This window comes from Tympanuchus pallidicinctus, unplaced genomic scaffold (genome assembly GCF_026119805.1).
Source record: "Tympanuchus pallidicinctus isolate F22 unplaced genomic scaffold, pur_lepc_1.0 scaffold48, whole genome shotgun sequence".
Taxonomy (NCBI): Eukaryota; Metazoa; Chordata; class Aves; order Galliformes; family Phasianidae; genus Tympanuchus; species Tympanuchus pallidicinctus.
Genome location: NW_026294767.1, coordinates 470,801 through 490,157, shown reverse-complemented (window position 1 = coordinate 490,157; position 19,357 = coordinate 470,801). Strand labels below are relative to the sequence as shown.

The 19,357-nt window shown below is 43.8% G+C and overlaps 1 protein-coding gene across 1 annotated transcript; it reads left to right on the top strand.

Moving 5' to 3' along the window:
• The first annotated feature begins 1,215 nt into the window (after positions 1-1,215).
• Positions 1,216-3,281, top strand: LOC128090556 (scale keratin-like). Its single transcript, XM_052702951.1, has 2 exons — positions 1,216-1,469; positions 2,534-3,281. Exon 2 carries the CDS (start codon positions 2,554-2,556, stop codon positions 2,947-2,949), a length of 396 nt encoding a protein of 131 aa, XP_052558911.1. The 5' UTR covers positions 1,216-1,469; positions 2,534-2,553; the 3' UTR covers positions 2,950-3,281.
• The last annotated feature ends 16,076 nt before the right edge of the window (positions 3,282-19,357 follow it).

Below are 19,357 nucleotides of genomic sequence, written 5' to 3'. Positions count from 1 at the left end.
CTGATGCTGGAAATCATGATCTGGTGAAAAGGACAGAAAGAATGCACTTGACCAATGCAATTTCAAAATTACATTTCAAAGCTCTGTGCTGCTCAAATCTGACCACATACCTGCATGGCAGTTCATACCTAAGCCATTAGAAATGCTTTACGAAGCACTTAAAAACCACACACAAAAACTAATTTAACATCCCTTATGAGTGCTATTGTGCCGTGATCCCCCAAGGCTGCCTCAAAAAACCCTCATAAATTAAGGATAATTTCTGGCACAAATATTGTGGTGATTGCTATTTAACATCAACTGACCCATGAGCAAATGGGGAAATGTAGGGGCGGATTGGGCACTGTCTGTTGCCCAGGATTTTGGAATATGGGTGGGATGCATCTCAATGCATCTCACTTGCTTAGAAGCTGTGTTTTTCATTAATCACCCTGTGTCAACGACAGCACAATTGATGTGTTTTGAGGACGATACAAATACCAGTAAGAGAAGCATGAGGCAGCATGAGTGTCTTGTAGTATTCTTGTTCCTCCCTATTGAGCACAGGGAAAGCCTGAATCAGTGCTTTACACATCATTTGGAATCTGGCAAGGAGATCACTCTGCGAGAGATGTTTTGCTGATCCAGGAAGAAAGAGAAGGAAAATAATGCTACTCCTGTAATATTCCATCTTCCTACCACCTGCCAGCATGTCTAGGAAGAAAGAATTTAAAGTTGTTTCTTTGGGATTATCGAGTGAAACAACTTTAAATTCTTCTATAAGGCAGAGGGGTAGATAGGGGCAAACTGTGAAATATACTGGTATCCATTCAGATCTCATTTTAATCACTGTTTCAGATGCTGAAGCAATCTCTTCTGCTGGTGCTCCCAGGCAGCAAGGAAAATTCAGCATTTCTGTATCAAAGCCGATAGACTTTCCATACTGTGGCTTTCTGCAGGGATGCGTTCACCCCCACATTTTGGGGCTGTAGGTGGGAGCAGAAATTGGATTCCATCTCACTGACCATTTCATTGCAAAACGCGTGAGCAGGTCAGATTATAGCCCAGATCTGCAGAGCTCAAATGCAAACATGCACAGCAAGCTACAGATCTGATTAAAATCATTACAGGAAGTTAATGAAGGAAGTGCTAAATAAATAGAAACAGTTTAATACCTCCTGTGATGCCAGTGAGGAGGGTGGAATGATACCAGCACTGCAGCCGGTCAATTAAACATTGAGATGAAAGAGTGCTGGGAGCTGGAATGTGCCTACTACGCTACTCAGAGATTTAGGATGATTTTGCAAACAGCAAAGCAAAAACAATTTCATCATTTTGGGAAGCTCAGTGTGCTTCAGATTTGGGCTGCTTTATGACTATGACCTCATGTGTGCAGTGCCTCAGACCCCCCCAGGCACTGGGGAGAGCTGTATAAAAGGAGCCCTGTGCAGTTCAGTTCCAATCCTCCTGAAGATTCTCCTCCTTATCAGGTGAGATTTTGTCTTTTTTCCTCCTCTCTATCTTCATCTTTTCTTTTATTATTTGCAAGCTGTGTTACTGGCAAGTTTTAGGGTCAAGACCAGGGCTTGGGGCATTGAATTCTGTTATTCTTATTTTCCTATTCCCATCCTGCGAGCAGATTGAAAATATCAGATGGCAGAAGCTTCAAAATGCAAAATTCTCTTGTAGCACTTCAGCTAATACCTAAACCATGGCTGTATACAAAGCCATTTGAGGAGCCAGCTGAGCAAAGAGAATTATACACATAGAAATCTTATTTGTGTTACCTTATAACCTTGTGTTTATCTGACAAAGGAAATCAGCTCTTTACATTTTCCAGCTTTTCCACTTTTTCATTTTCCACGCTCTGTAGAAAAAATGTTATGCCAAGAAATACTTGGACAGAGATATTTCATGGGGTATCTATATTTAACATTGCAAGTATATGAATCATGAGTTCAAATTCATCTTGGGCTCTAATTATTTAGGATTTTACCAGGGGGATAACAGAGATTAAGGGAATGTAGAGTTGAAAGAGAACACTGGAAGTGAATTATCCCAAAGAGCGTAAAACAAAAGAAAAAATACAGAAAAGAAAAGGGAAAAAACAGAGAAGGAGCATGATACCTGCAATTAGAGCAGTGCTGTGTCCATGTCTCCTTTGCATACTTCCCGAGCCCAAACCTGTCTCTATCCCATTCTGTGCAATGAAGAAGTCAGTTCTGGTAGTTTTGAGGCACATTCCCCAGGGAAGAGAACATTTGTGTTTGAGCAAATAAAGTGCTCCTGGCACTCTGCTCCTCCTGGAAGCAGTTAACAAAAAAGCAAACAACCAGCAGCAGCAGTTTCCGAAGGCAGAGGTGGAAGTGACAATTGCAGGGATTGCTGGATGGGGAAGATCAAAGCGGTGCTGATGCACAAGAAAGCCTTTAAGCAGTGTCACCAATTTTGCCTGTGCATCAGCCCGCCATTGGGTTGCTCCCCAACAACCCAGCAGCAAATGCTGTGCTCCAGCACACCTCGTGCTCTGTGTTCACTCAGCCCTCTCTTTCAGAATCACCTCTCTGCCGAGCCATGTCCTGCTACGACCTGTGCCCCACCACCAGCAGCATCGCCTGCCCACAACCCATTGCCAACAGCTGCAATGATGCCTGCGTCCGACAATGCCCCGATTCAACAGCGCTCATCCAGCCACCGCCCGTCGTCGTCACCTTCCCCGGCCCCATCCTCAGCTCCTTCCCCCAGCAAGCCGTGGTGGGCTCCTCTGGAGCACCTGCTTTTGGGGGCTCCCTGGGGCTGGGGGGCCTCTACGGCTCCAGGAGCTCTTATGGCATCGGGAGCTCCTTAGGGTACGGAGCACAGTATGGCTACGGGAGCTCAGCCCTCTCCACGCTCGGCGGTGGGTTCTGCAGCCCCTTCTCTTCTCGTCGCTACAGCAGGATCCTGCGGGGCAGCTGTGGGCCCTGCTAAGGGCAGAAGGGCAGGGGAATCTCGCATGAAGGCCCAAGCAGAGCAATGAGGACGGGGCTTGGTGCACCAGCAGCCCGGTTTCGACTTAGCATTTCTGGTCTTTCATCTGTTTTTGGTTTTCCCTTCAGTTTCTGGGTCGATGTTCACTGTTATCACCTGTTCCAGCTGTCCCAGTTTTGTGGGTAGCACATGCAACGTAAGCATCACTCCTAATGGCATCTTCACCAGGAGCTGCACAGCTGCTGAGAACAAAACCAGCTGAGGACAGCAGTCTCTCATCTCTATGCAGGACATTTGTTGAACATTCTCTGGAACTGTTTGGAAGCAGTTGTTTGTTGTTGTGTTTTTTTTTTTTTTCACATTCTATGATATCTTGCTTTGCAAACAAAGGCATTTCTTTCTCATTAAAGTTTTGTTGCATCACACAGCAGCCTCCTGGTTTCCCTTCCACAGTGTTCTCCCACGGGTAGACCCAAGCTGGTAATTGAAAACTGCTCCTATGAAACACTACATTACGGAGTGAAGCTACACAGTGTCACAACTGTTTCTATAATTACATCCCTGAGGAAGAGCTTTCCCTCCTCTGGAGGCACAAGAGGTTTAAAGTAACGTTGTATCTTAACTCAGGTTATGCAAACGTGATTGCAGTGGGGCCTTTCTGAGAGCATTCAAAGGGATAATCGTAGGTTTCAATGTTAAGCTCAGGGTGAGAATAAATGCCACTGAGGTGTTGCCCAGCAGAGGTATTTCCAAATGTAAATGTGCACCAAAAAAATTCATCCATCAGATGTTCAACCTATAGCACTGCCATTGCTCAGACATCCCCCAGTAGCTGACATCCCTACTTGTGGCCTTTCTGTCCCAGTGAGAAAGGAATAATCGCTGTCCCCTTGAAGAAATAACTGTTGTTCAGTATCAGGAGCAGCAGACACAGAGCTTTAAGCTGCTGGTAATACACCGGGTCAAATTGTAATGAAGCTGCAAATGAGGCATGCTTGGTGCTATGCAAACAAAGAATAAAGCCAAACCCTGCCCTCAAGTGCTTTCAGAGCAAGCAGACAGGACAAGCAGAGCATAAGCAGCACTGCTCTCCCTCCACCACCCTCCGCTTCCTTTTTTTTTTTTCAGATAGACATCTTTGTTGCAGAGATTGAAGGCTGTGCTTTCTGTACTGAGAAAAAAATATTAGGCAACATAGGAATTGCCTGGCAAAGCACAGGACTGAGCTCTCTGCAATGTCCCCATCAGACACTGGGTTTATGGTCTCTTTTGAACTTTCTATACTACTGGTTTACTCTTCATTTCCACTCCCCTCTCCTTTAGGAAAGAGAGAAAAACAGCAGCAGATAAGGAGCACAGAGTGGAGCATTCCTGTCTTGTATACACTGGGATGGGGAGAATTTCTGTAACGTCAGTTCCCATCTCAAAACTCAGATTTGCCTGTCACTTAAGTTGCTGTTCTGGCTGGAGGGTATGAGTACATTATGATGATGTTTAAGGTAGAAAATATCCTGATTACATTTTTTAAAAGATAGAACTGAAAACGAGATAATTAAACTGACACATTTCCATGGCTGCTTTCTTATTTTAGCTGAAAGATACATACAGGACAGAAGAAACTCAGGAGACACAAGACATGACTTATAGTAGAGTTTGTCTTATAAGTAAAAGGGGAGGAAAAACAACAGCAAAAAAAAAATTGCTTCTTCAGATTTCTCTGATCGATCATGGAATCATAGAATCATAGAAAGGCTTGGGTTGGAAGGGACCCCAAGGATCACCAAGTTCCAATCCTCTGACATAAGCAGGGCCATGGCATTGCTACTAGCCCAGGTTGCCCAAGGCCACACACAGCCTGCTCTTGGACACCCCCAGATCATTTCATTTAAAACATCTGAATCTTTTGAGTCCAGATCCTCCAATTGCAAAAGTAGCAAAAGAGTGACTGTAAAGAGGCCAGTAATTGCTCTGGGATTAAAGTCTTGGAGGAAGCTGGCACCCAGCAGGGCACAGTTCTGTCCTGCTGCTATAAGTCAGTGCACCTATGGGACATCAACCAGCGGTGAGAGTCTGAATGTGTGAAAAACCATTAGGCTTGAGTAGGGAGTAGATACACAGTGAATCCATGTATTTAAATCAGATACCAGAGGCTTAGCTCCCACGGGTACCTGCCTTGAATTGTGATGTAGTGCGGAGGAGTATTTATGGACTGTGTTTACAACATCTTCATGAATCAACTTCTAATTGCACCACCTCTGCTGATCGTGTTACCTTGTTCTAGGGTGGGAACACATGTAGATGAGAGTGCAGTGACCTCTATAGTTCAAAGCGAAAGCTGCTGCAAGCTCAGCACAGAGGTGGAGCGAGATGGGCTTAAAAGAGGGTCCGTGCGAAACGAAAACAATCCCACAGAAAAGAGCATCACTTGTAGATATCAATGGCATAGGAATATGATTTGAAAATATCTCGGTGGTTGCCATCATTCTCTGCATACTTATGCAAACGAAGAGTGTTTTTTTGTTTGTTTGTTTGTTTGTTTGTTTTTGACAGAATCCTTGTGATGGAATTATCACCCAGAGCACAAGACAAAGACTTCAGACACATCCTAACAACAGAGAGCTGCTGCCTGGCCATCAATCTGCAGCTTCTTCTCACTCCAGCCTGTTTTACAACCAAAGTCACACCTCTAGTCTCTTTGAAGTTATTGCCACATGCTTCATCCTGCCCAAATGAATTTCTCCAGCATGACTCTGGGCTTTACCTGGAATTAGTCTGATGGAGCAAGGTGAGATTTGTCACCACACTGCATTTCACACAGGCAACAGAAGTGCTGAGCAATGTCTGACCTCTGGTCCATTGGAGCCCAGTTTGGAACTGTGACCACAAGAGCTGCTGGGAGGAGGCAAGTGTTCTTCTCCTCCCCATTCTGTGCGAGCAGGATGCCACCAGATGATGACAGCTGTGCAAAACACAGCTATTAAAAACCAACAGCCTGGAACCCTGTTGCTGTTCAACAGAGGGAAGTGCTGAACGTGCCTGGAATTCACATCCATCTATGAGTAGGTTGGAATTAATGTGCAAGTCTGACATGGAAAATATTAGTTGATTTATATGCATAGGGAAGACTTAAGAATTATTCTCCTACTTGCTTTAGCAAGGACTGCCAAGAATTTAAAGGTACTAATGGGCAACTCCAAGAATTCACAGCGTTTTGGCAAAGACTTGCCATTCAGTTTAAGGCTCTGGATGGCAATTCCAGGGAAAGTTCTACCCGTAGAGTAGAACTATTTTTTAAAAATAGAAAACATCATAAAACCAACATAAGGTATATAATTAAGTCAGAGCCTTGGGCAAGCAGTGAGACAGGAAAGACCTTCAAAATCACTTGCGTTTGTAGCTTTCTTTGCTGGCATGTAGCTAATACACATCATAACCACGCCTTTCCTGCAGGAAGTTTCAGACTTGGTTGTATGAGTTACAAAACATGTTTATTTAGTGTAGAATACTGTTGTGCAGAAGGCACTTCATATGTTGTTAAAGGACCTGGTCATTTTCCAGCTTGAGGTGCTGAAGGAGTGCAGACATATGACTGCCTACAAAGGTTGATACTCAACAAGAATGGTATATAAAGTATGGGGGACCAAAAAAAAAAGACAAATACACTGAGTTTTGATGCAGAAAAATTTAATGAGGGAATAATGATAAGAAGATGGATGGAAAACAAAAAATACAGGTGATACATTGTCAAGTTCTTATTAAAGACTGAAGGCAAAGAATTGTTCCAAGGCTGTGCATTCCACACACGTTACTCTTTAAGAGCAGGGGAAGATTTACATAATCTTGCCCAGCTTTCAACAAGTAAAGATCTTTGATATGTAACTAGGATGTTATTGTATGGAGTCACTGGAGAAAATAATCAGAGAACTAAACTAAATCATTAGCCTGACAGTTGCATGCAAGTGTGGTGTTGACAGATGTACAGTTCATGCCCCAGGAAAACCACACCACCACCAGAGTTTGCAGAAGTGCATCTTCCTCTGTTTTGAGTGATGGCTTCTTTTCCTTTATTCATTGTGCATTTAACACGGTCTGCAGCTCCCAGCACCATAACCACCATACCCATAGGAGGAAAAGGACCTCCCATATCTGTACAGGCCCCTAGAGCCATAGGAGCCCACGGGACCCTGAGAACTCCCATATCCAAATGAGCTCCCAATGCCGGCTGGTGCTGAGCTGCCCACGATGCTCTCCTGAGGGCAGGAGCTGAGGATGGGGCCTGGGAAGGTGATGACCACAGGTGGGGGGTAGACAACAGCACGGGAGTCCCCACAGGAGGTGACACAGGGCTGGCTGCAGGCATCAGCGTAGGGCTGTGGGCAGGTCACCTCACAGGGCGGTTGGCAGCGGGAGCTGATCATCTCTCTGTAGCAAGACATCGTCTAGGAACGGAGATGGATCTGAAACACAATGCCAGGGCAAGAAAAGGATGGAAGATCAGGATGTAGGAATGTCCTTGGTGAGTTCTGCATAGCCTGTGATTGTGGCAGCAACTGCATAAGGCAAGTCATTGGTTTTCCAGCTTTAATGAACTGAGGCTGAGAAATGAATGCATTGTCCAGAGCCATTTGGTGAAGTAACAGGAGGGACAGGGCTAAATGCGGGCAAGCTTGTTGTCAGAAACAGCATTACTCCCAAATCCTGTAGACATTCCTTGCAATTCCCCTCAAATTCTAAATTGTGGAAACTCATAAAATGAACTGAAGAGCAGTAGCAAAGCCCTGACTGTAACAACATAGCATGATGCCTGAAAGGATTCCAATTAACTCAGAAATAATTGCAAATAATGAGACAAAACTGTATGGCTGGAAGTATATTTCTTGCTCAATTTTAGAGCCAGAGTTCACTTGTTATGGTGGTCAATGTGTACAAAAGAAGGCAAATTCCTAAAGGAGGAACGGTCAAGCTGCAGGACACAGGAATTCACTACGTTTCACTATCTCTAAATTCACTTACTCTAAACCTTAAACTGCTCTGAGTATGTTTTTCTTGCCCATTTACAGCCTGATACTACCTGGAAGACAGTCCTCGCCAAAAGAAAGCTTCAACCATTTTTATCATTTCTAAAAATCATAGCTCTGTGCCAGTTCAAATCCAACAGTGCTCTAGAAACATCATAAAAACAGAAGGAAAAAGCCTCAGACTTACCCCTCCTCAGCACGGAGCAGCAATGAGAGTCGGTTGGAGTAGCCCAGCACTGTGAGTGCTTTTATGTTCTTTCTTGGGCAATCGGGAGGATGTGAGACATTCCTCACACGTGACGTCCTAATGCATTATCAAACAGAAATTCACTCCACCTGTAACTGCCCCAGATAATGCAATTATTTTGCTCAGTGACAGTGATTGCTATTGTGCTCTTGTCATTGTTACCATGACAGAAAAAACCTTATGAATGCTTTCCTCATGAAGCTTCAAGCTCTAAATTCCTTACAGGTATATATACATCTTTTTTCCTCTTGATCTGGAATGATTTTTTTTCCCTTAATTCTCTGAACTCCTCATAGAGCAAAGTTTGCTCAGAAATTTATCCATAAACATAGTACCTGGGATGCCACTTTTCCAAATTATCACTCAGTAAGGGGCCATTGTGCAACTCCTCGCATCATACCCACGTGTATTATTTCCTATGAATTACATGAGACACATTAGGCTCTACAGTCACCTTCTGCGACAGCTTAATGGGTTTAGAGGTGGGAAACATTTGTTACAGTCCTCCCGGCCAAGAAACACAAATCATCCGTCCCACTTGAAGCTCTGACAGCACAAAGTTATATCCATGGATAATAGGGACCCTGGACAATGGGAAATTTTTGTCCAGCTTTCATCATCACGGACTCCATGGGGTCATTATTGAAGATCTCAGAGCCAAACCATGCATCACCCTATGGAAACCTGAGGCTGAAATCTCTAAGTGTGGTTCCAGCTGATGCAGAAAGATTGGCTGCTTATTTTGGCAGCTCTATTCTGTTGATCCAATACCCTGCTTTCAATTCTCCAGTTATTTACCAATAAAATTATTTTCATATAATCTATGCATTTTGTGTATTCACACTGATGTAATGCTACTAAAGCTTGTTTCTGTTCTCAAGGTGGTGTGTTCTCCACCTCTAAAATCCATCTCCTTCATAACAGTTTGAGGTTGAATCCCTGATTTTGAGTAATCTTTTGACTCCTCTTCCAAAACACAATTTTTGTTCCAGTTCAACCCCTGCATTTGCTAAATGTTATCAGTATAAATGATGCTGTGTGCAAGGTGACCCTTGCAAAAGGCTGGGGAGCCTCTCCCAGGGCTGCCTTGGGGCTTCCCTGTCAATTCCCAGCAATGCCTATGGACACCTTTGAAGTTACCGGTAGTGAAAGACTCACACAAACAAGAGACACCAACAGAAACAAAGAGAAGAAGGAGGAAGGAACATGTTTTGGGGAAATGACCCACCCGGGCTCTTTTTGCTGCCTCAACCACACCTGGTTTCACTTGGTTTGGAGATGGGTGATGACAGCCATGGTGCTACTTGCAAATGAATCATGTATTTCTTGGAGATGCAGCCCTCTCCGAAGCATCCTGCCCTCCAGAAAGGGCAGAGGAAACTGCATAGGAGAATCTATCGATACTGCTGACACCCCAAAGTTGTTCTTCTGACTCACAGTGTTTACAGTGGCAGCCCCATGCTTCAAGTTTTTGTATTTTAAAAAGCAGGGTCTGGATTCCCATCTTAATGTTTTTCTCTTATATGCGTTTTGCTGGTCTGAACAACTCAGCCATTACTGTCATTGCAAATGCATTATAAGACAATATTCAGTAACAAGTAGTTTATTGAGAAGCAAATTTAGCACAGAATAGCTTTGCATATATTCCTTGCATGTCAGTTGACAGTACCACAAATGTGGATCCTTCGCATTTGAACTATCAAAGACATTCCCTAAATTAGTGTAAAAAAAACCTTCCTATATAAAAAAATAATTTTGTTCAACACCATCAAAAAAGACATTCAGATGTACCTGCAAAGCTTTCTTGAATTGATTTCAGATTATTTCTTTAAGAGAATGGTGGACAATTCTTGCCAGCTGGTTCAGAGGACCACTGCAATCAACAATTGGACACCCTTCATTCCAGATTCTAAATGAAATCCTAACATAGGCCACGATGCCAAAATGTTTCTGTGTGATTTTTCCAAGCCCTTGGAATCATCCATCCATGAATGCATCTCATACAGAGTGGGTGGAATTTGTCTCGCACACCCAAGTTGCAATGGCACGTCTACTACACCCTAGGAGGAGTCAACTAACAGCACCCATCAACTAAGAACACCCAAATGGATGAGACACCTCAGAGAGAAGAGAATGCAATGGAGAAGGAGTCACTGCCAAGGAGGAAGATTGAGCAGTATTTTCTGCTTGAGAACAAGTATTTCTCAGTGCTTTAAAAAGAACACATATGCCTAGCCATGACTATAGTTTAAGCCAAAAATGTGACTGTTGTTGTTGTGGCCAAGTTAAACTGCGGCTGGGGTGGCCACAAAACCTAACTGGCCACAGAATAAATAACCATAGAGTTAAGGCAGGACTCAGCACTGCGCTCTTGTGGCTTCACTGAGAGCGACTTGAGCAGAGAGAACTCCTGTCTGAGCTGACAAACCCGGAACGTACAGGCTGCACATCACTCCTCACTCTCCTAATGGCTTCCACACTATTACTCAGCTCAGGGTTTCCTCGGCATTCTTCCTTAGAAGAAGTCATCCAATGGGCTTCCCTCCATTTATCTGTGGTTTGATTTTGTTTCTCTTTAGAGTCATTAAAGATACTCTATCAGAAAGGTTGTTTTTTTTTTTATTATTCTCCCATTCTATTCATGACTGCATTTTAGCTCCGGATACCTTATTACTTTACTGGGGACCACTGTCACGTTTTCACTAGCAATGTCAAGAGATACACAAGACTTTACGCCTTGCTTTTCTTCATGCAGACCAGCTGCGATGCATTGGATCTCTGAGGACACTGCAAGCATCCACTGACCTCCCACCTGTAATCTAAGCCCTGCAGCGTTTAATGTCCACATCAGTAAGAATTAAAGAGAAGAAAATCAGCCCACAGAGCATTGCATTACTTATGATTCTGAAGAGTACTTGGCACACACTTGATAAAGCAGAGTATTTGCATAAATAGCTTTCCAACAGTTTCGGGACTTCAGAAAGGAAAAAAATAATAATCATCATCATCTGTGTTTCAGGAAGTGAAGTGGCTTCAAAAATCTTAGGAACAAACAAGAGGGTGTTGGGAGAAACTGATAATTGTACAGACAAAGACTGAATAAAGCAATCATAGAAGCCTGGGGAGTGACACGCACTGCTCTGTTTTGCAACAAAATGAACTTGAAATGATGTCTCAATTCCCGCAGGCAACACAGGATGGTATATAATGGCTCTATGTAATGGCTCCGGGCTCAGAAGTTTTCAAACCACAGCACTTCACTTCTCCTCCTCATTGAGACAGGTAAGTTTGATTCCTTAACCTCCTTTGTCCTCTTTAGAATTAAGGTTCGTGCTGTCTCAGCCCATAGCTTTGCAGGAAAGCTGTGAAGAACCTGGGGGAGAGGATGAAAGAGTTACATGGGGGCTGAGCAGGGTGGACCCTATGATGGACTGTGGGTGCTAGGAGGACTCAGCTCCCTCACTGTGTTGCAGGTTTGCCTCCCCATCCTAAAGATGTCCTTCTGGAGCCAGCAGCTCAGCTCCCGCTGCCAGCCGCCCTGTCAGGTGACCTGCCCACAGCCCTACGCTGATGCCTGCAGCCAGCCCTGTGTCACCTCCTGTGGGGACTCCCGTGCTGTTGTCTACCCCCCACCTGTGGTCATCACCTTCCCAGGCCCCATCCTCAGCTCCTGCCCTCAGGAGAGCATCGTGGGCAGCTCAGCCCCACTGGGGCTGGACCAGCCCAGGGGCCTGCAGGGCTCCACCATCTACAGAGGCTCCTTCTCCTCCTTCCAGCAAGGCAGGAGTCAGTGCTACAGGGACTGCAGGCCCTGCTAAAGGTGTGCAGGGGTAGAGAAATGGCGAGGAACCAACAGCAGGAGCTGGAGGTGTAGCAGAGCTGAGGGTCACCCCAAAGCCCTGCTTGCCCACAGCTGCCAGGTGTTCCCTTGAGCCCCATGGGAACCACCAGTCTATGGAACAGCTCTTCTGCCTCCTTCTTCTTACAATCTTTTTGGCTTTTAAGTAATATTACTCAAAAATGTATCTTTTCCACTCTTAGAAATTCAAGTCTTCATTATACAAAGTGTTCCTCAATATCACAGTAATAAAAACTAGCATTATTGAAACCAATCCACATGTGTTTATGTTCTTTGGGGTCCATGCGTTATTTCTTCAATAGCATTTTTACTGCCATATGTCTAATGTCCTGTTGTCTAATGGGAAAGATCCACAGATGGGATCCTGCACTGTGAGTCATCCAACCTATCTGAGCCTTAAACTCCAAGGAATAAGAACACTGTGCACCTTCAGTGTCTGTTCACATTTGAGGCAGATCATTAAACTGTCCCTTTTTTGAGGCAGCCAAGTCCATCCAGCACTGGTTCCTTTTCTTTGCTGAAGAGGAATAGTTCTTTTCCCCCAACAAACACTCAAGAATGCCTTCAAATACCATTCACATTTGCTGTCTCTGTTTTGGAGTAACGCAGCTTCAGAAAACCAACTGAACCCAACCACCCTCTTATCTCAAAGATTAAGGAGATTAATGCTGTGCTCTCATCAGCAGTGTTTACGCAGTGCCTAGGGATCCATTCATCATATAACTCTCCTTACAACATGCCAGGTTTGACTGCGTGCATGATTTAATCTTTACAAGGAACCACGTGTGAGAAAACTGCCCAGCCTTTGGTTAAAAGCGTCAAGACCATTGTGGAATACTAAACATCCACTCTAAAACTACTCCAGTAACTCATCCTTACTTCCCCTGCCTTTTCAGTCAGAGCCATCCCAATTCCACATAGCAGAGAAATAGAGAGCGAATATTAGCTTATGCTAAGTCTAGGTGGCATAAAGAAACAGAGAGGAAATATTACCAGGTGCATAGCAACAGAGACAACTTTATGCATAGTTGAAACCCAATCCTAAAATAAAAGAAATTTGAGTCCTTTGTACTTTTCCAGTGCAATACATGGTATAGTTATGATGTGGAATACCAATGGACAGCCATGAAACCATAACACCATCTCCCTAAGATCATAAAGTTACCTCAGCTGGGATTGCAAACAATCAAGAGTAGGTATCATTCCCTCCTTCAGCTTCTGTGCAAAGAAGCTCCTCAGTAGAAACCTCAGGAATAAGAAAGAATTCAACACAGTCACCTTTCAGAAAGTAGCTTAGATAACCACAAGAAAAGCACCTTAAAGTGAAAGAAGCATAGAGAACTCCCAGTAAATAGGGAGTGATCCAGCAGTGCTTAAGGACCATCTGGAAACGATAAACAGTTGTTGAGGTGTAAATTGAGTGCAATTAGCTAAGTAACCTCACAGCTGTTACATTACTACTGTGTCATTATTATTATATTAAATCCATTTAGAAGAGTATTGCGTAGTAACTTGCTTATTCAAGACCAGAACTGTTCAAGTTTACTGTCTTAAGGATAAGTGCAGTTAAATTAAATGTGTGATGTAAAGTCTTTGCTGAATGAAAACTGTGCTCCATGTTGTGATGAGGGTCCTTAATGAGCTGCTGCCTTCTGCTGACTATCCTGTGCTCTCTTCTTATGCTTTCTCCATGTATTGTGTCTAAGCATGAACATCACTTTGTGCCTCCTTTCCTTTCCTTTCCTTTCCCTGCATTATTTTTTGACATCAGTAAGTCCTACCAGTGCAAAGTTTAAAGCAAGAACACAGCATCATCCGAAACTTGGCAGGAAGCTCTCTAACATCAACGTGGTGTCAGAAAGCAGCATTCCTTTATTCCTTACAATTCATACCAGGTGATGTGACATACAAGCACAAAATCTTAGAGTTCAGGTTCTACATTTGAACAGTTAAGACATACATATGCAGTACATTGGTATACATATGCATTCTTTTCTCCAAGAAGTCATTAATATATGCCAGTATATATATGCCCTCTGGGCCTGTGCAGTAGAGTCTAGGCTGGTTGTATCCCACTTACTTTATCCCCATTTTTCCACCATCAGCTTCATTCCTGACTTTTGGCTGACCTTTCGCTGTTTTTTTCCCAGTTTGGCAAATGTCCATTTCTCATTAGGCCATAATGAGTGACTTCCAAAACAGTATATGTGAAATCCAAGGAAAACATCCTTGCACTTCGTGAAATGCAAAGTCATCTATTATTACTCAAGTGCTTCTTGTTGAACAGAATTGAGAGAAAAGAAGGTGGTTCACCCACCAAGCAAAGTTGAAATGGAAAGCTTTAGAATTAGCACTCATTGATTCCTTCTGCTAGACTAATATATCAGTCCTTAAACTAACATACTTATCCCTACAGCTGAGCAAACCAGTATATATCAGTAGCAAGGGAAAACTTGCTATGCTCTAAAGTAACATAATGCTTTGGGTCATTTAAGGTCTCTCCTCCCCTCTCATATGGAGCTTAACTAGAATGGAAGCACCACCACTCTGATCAGGAGATTGTCTCTACCAAGTTGACTTGAAAAACAGATAGAAAAGAAAACAAGAATACAAATATAATGCAAAGTGACTTTTTAATAGGAGATAGAGCAGGGGAGTTTACAGTAAAAAAAACATGTTCATACAGAAAACAGAAATAGAGGCTATAACAAGCGAGGCTTCTTCTTCAGGAATCTTCATTTCAAGCACAGTGTTCTCTTCTTCTGCAGCTTTAAGTTTGATGAGGCAGTCCAGTTTTCATCCCTTAACATAGCTCTTGATGGACACCGGGCAGTGTCAGGTGAAAAAAGTCACAGCATCACAACTCTTCCATTATGCTTGTATAACATACAATTGAGCATAGAAGAAATATTAACACATTTGAAAATCTGGACCATAAGAAGAATAGAAGAGCACACTTCTAACAGAGGAAGAGGTATATAAGCAGATGTGAGCACAAATATACTGTAAAGCATTAACAAGGATCATCCTTTTTAGGCCAGCATCTTAGAAACTCATGTTGCTTATCTTACTCTTGAGTTTGGATCTTGCATTCAGTCTCCTGACTGCTCTTGCTGCAAGTAGATTCTTGCTGGGTTTGGCAGGGCTCACACTTTCTAGAGCGATAGCCACTGAACCTCTGGGAGCAATAAGGGTATGAGAACTTGCTTCCCTGTGATCCCCCATAAACCAGAGAGCCTCTGTAGCCATAGGACTCCCCATAGCCAAGTGAGCCCCAAACGCCAGCTGGTGCTGAGGACCCCACTATGCTTTCCTGAGGGCAGGAGCTGAGAATTGGCCCAGGAAAGGTGATGACAACAGGGGGTGGGTAGACCACTGCCCTGGAGTCACCACATGATGTGACGCATGGCTCGTTCCAGGTGTTGGCAATGGGTGGTGGGCAGGCCACCTCGCACGGATTGAAGCACTGGTAGTTGCACAGCTGTCTGTAGGAAGACATTGTTCTGCGGTGGAAGTGGATCTGAAACAGAGGAAGACAGAGGAATACATGTGGATGAAGTGGCAGGACAGGGATCTGTTTACACATCCAGGTGTATTTGCTGTGGATGCTACCAGGTTGAGTAGTTTGCTGAGCACAGCTGATACGGCTTTGTAGTTCCTGGTTGTCTTCCCATCCTGGAGTTACATTTATCCTCTCTACTTACCAAGCTCTCAACTCCTCCTAGCCTTCCTCTGCACTCCAAACAATCCTCATTTTTGCTGTGTCTATACACACTGCTCCCCTGGTTACACTGCCCGACTGCAGCAATTTCTGTAGCAGGTTTAGGAACCAAAAGTCTCAAAACCCTTGAAGTACAGAACTTAGCATGGTCCCTCAAGGAACTGGATAACAGCAGCCCCACATCCTCTGCAAGATCAGCAATCTGCCTTTAAGGAAAGGTTGCCCAGTCTATGCACCAGCAAATACCCATATAAGACTCAGTTAGAATTATCATTAAAAGATTATGTAGCAAAGGGAAAGAGAATGAACAACTTACTTGAGTCGCAGAGGAGAAGTCAGGAAGAGCTGCTGGAGGAGAGGCGAGCAGCGCGTGCTTTTATGCTGCTTCTCAGGTAGCCAGGAGGATCTGAGGCATCTTTTGTGTATGAGGTTTGATCAGATTCAAAACAGAAGCAATTACACCTCATAGTATGTAATCATTTTACTCACTGTTGGCATCTATTAGGCAATTCCCAGCTTACCTTTACGCCTTTCTACGTCATCCTACTATAAACGTCTTGATCCCATACAGATTCACCAGATATCAGCCTCTCTGAAACAAGTCCCAGGTTTTAGCCCTCCATAGCATTGCAAAGTACCTCAGTTGGGATGAAACTGGCTGAGAATTGTACGATATCTTATAAATTCTTAAAATTTGTTGTAAAATCCATTTGGAGTTGAGGAATGGACTGTATTATCCTTGAAGCTCCAAGGTGCAAGAGACTTCTAATACCTGCAAACAGACACTAAGGAAATAATGAATTATAGTGATAATATCCACTATCACACATCACGGACCACACAGCCAGGTGCCTGATACTGCTTAGGACAGAGAAGTAAGCAAAAATCAGGGAACATAGGAAGATCCTGATTCATTCCCACTCAAAATCAACAGAGGGAGTGGATTGATACCAGGAAGTATCTGGTCATTGAAGTCTTGAAAGGAGCTGAAACATGAGGTGCACAGTTGCACAACAACATGATGAAGAAGGGAACATCATAGTAATTACGATAAGTCAGGAAAAAATTTGCATCATCCAGGCAAGTTGCACATGCTACAAATATTGGTTGGTTAAGCAGCGTGACCTCATGGACGATGTTGTTTCTTATTCACGAGTTCTTTTGAAAGTGGAAAAATGGTGCTGACCTGTCAGACTTCTTCTGGGCACTCCTTATGATATATGTCAGCATGGTTGAGGTGATAGAAAATGTTCTACTGAAGGCTGATTTCTTCAAATGAGGCTGCAGCTTGCAATTTTGTTGTGGCCAGTTAGCATAGCTATGATATGATTAGCTAAGCTCAGCTCTGCCAGTTCATGCACTATAGCTTGTATAAAGCTGGGCATTTTCCTGCATAAACCCAGCTCTCAGAGACGTTGACAGGAGAGGAAATCAGTAATCCCCATCTTACTTACCGTCTGAGGATGCATTTTTTTCTTTGTTCAGGGAAAAAACGCTCTTGTGTGAGCTTGTCATGGCAAGGACTGAATAGAGAGCCTTTCCCTTTGGGAGGAACACTGAAGGGTACATGTTGCTCTTTACTACGGGTATGCCTCTGTCAGATTTTCTTCTGGAACTTCAAGTTCTCAAATACACCAAATATATAGTACTTGTATAACATCCATGTGAAGTGTTTAGGATCCATAGCAAGGCCTGGGATCACCTTCAAAGACTTTATTAGGTACTACTCATCAAGGATTATTTCAGCATCAGTGAGCTGCAGATTAGAAACCAAATTAATAGAAGAAGAAAACTTGATATCGTGCAGCAGAAAGGATTTTATTGAGAATGACAAATAGGATTTATCAGAGCACAGAAATACTGCAGGGAACAACGCAGAGGGATTGAGTTAAATTTACATTTTAGCAAAGGAAAAAGGGATCAAGTAGAGCGCAAGGAGATCTTGAGCAGAGATCTCATGCAAAGGGGGGCTGGCATTTACGCTTGCTCCTCGGGATGGCTGAATGTGCAGCCAGCTCTTGGCAATGCCGTCTGATAGCTGCACCTCTATGCTTGCTCAGAAGCTGTGGATTTGCTCCTGTTCCTGTTCTTGCCAGGTCTTGGTGGGCGGTGGAGGTGGTGGAGTGATGCAGGGCTTCAGAGGGCGGAATGCTGCCCGGCGGGTGTAGCAGGGGTAGGAGTAGCGGCCGGCTGCAGCAGGACCCACCAAGCTCTGGGCCTCCAGGTAGCTCCCATGGCCAAAGGAGCTGCCCAGCTCCAGCGGGGCTGAGGTGCCCACAATGCTCTCCTGAGGGCAGGAGCTGAGGATGGGGCCTGGGAAGGTGATGACCACAGGTGGAGGGTAGACAATGGCACGGGAGTCCCCGCAGGAGGTGATGCAGGGCTGGCTGCAGGCATCGGCATAGGGCTGTGGGCAGGTCACCTCACAGGGCAGCAAGGGACGGCCGTAGTCACAGGGCTGCCTATTGAAAGCCATCGTAGGGATGGAAATGGGCCTGGAAGACAGAGAGAAGCAGGGGTCTGGTCAAGGGCTACAGTGCAGTGCAGCCCTCGTTTACCCAAAGCCATCACAGTGAAGGAACACATGCTGAGAGCGAATGCTACAAGGAGATTGTTTATAGTGAAAGGTCAGAAAGATGAAATACATTTTACTCTATTTCCCATTACTTTGTTCCACATTTCTAAGTAACACAGCAGTCTCTACCTGAATGGAAATGGAAATGACATTTTTCATGTTAATCTCCCCCATCCCACAAAAAGTATTACTTACTTGGTCCAACAGCAGATGCAAAACCAGGAGAACCAAAGTGGCTTGAAGGCTCTGGGCTGCAGGGACTTTTATATGGTCCCTACTTTGCATTCATGTCATCAGTTGTCCTTACCCCTTCAGTTACCAAATACACCATTTGCACATGTCAGTCAAGGTAATTGATTTGTGCATTGTTTCTCTTAACTGAACAACTCCACCCTACATGGAATTATATCCATGTTATTGTCTACAGATGTCTTATATGTCAAAGTGGCAGAGGCCGTCTTTGTCTTTACTGTAACTATTGAATTTGTTGGAAACAAAGGAAAAATTAGATTTGCTTTGTTACGAAGATTCAAAGTAACTTTTCACAATTTGTTGCTGCATTTTATCTGTATATGCATTGGCCATATATTGGTGCTTGAGTGTATTTTGTGGTATTACAAATACTAGGTCAAAGCTGGCAATGAAGGTCCCAGATTTCTGCCTGAAGCCACAATAGTCTGTCTGATCCTTTAATTACTATTTCCTATTTCCATTCAAACAAAGAAAATCTGCACTTTGGAGCAACACTTGCAAATCCTTCCTTTGGAATTCAAAGTCTATCCTTAGCATAGGACTGTTAGCTGGAAATCGCAGTAAAGGGAAATACTTTTCCACTACCCAGAACAGAGCACTGCAAAACAGACTACAAAGCTGTGGCTTATTTAGTATCATTGGTCTTAAATTGTCTATGAAACACGGAAACTCACGCCCAGCTCTCAGCTGATGTAACTGAACTTGGAATCGAGGTAAAAGTATTGTCATATTGATC

Coding starts and splice junctions, on each gene's coding strand:
- LOC128090556 (XM_052702951.1), top strand. CDS start 2,554: ATGTCCTGCTACGACCTGTGCCCCACCACCAGCAGCATCGCCTGCCCA.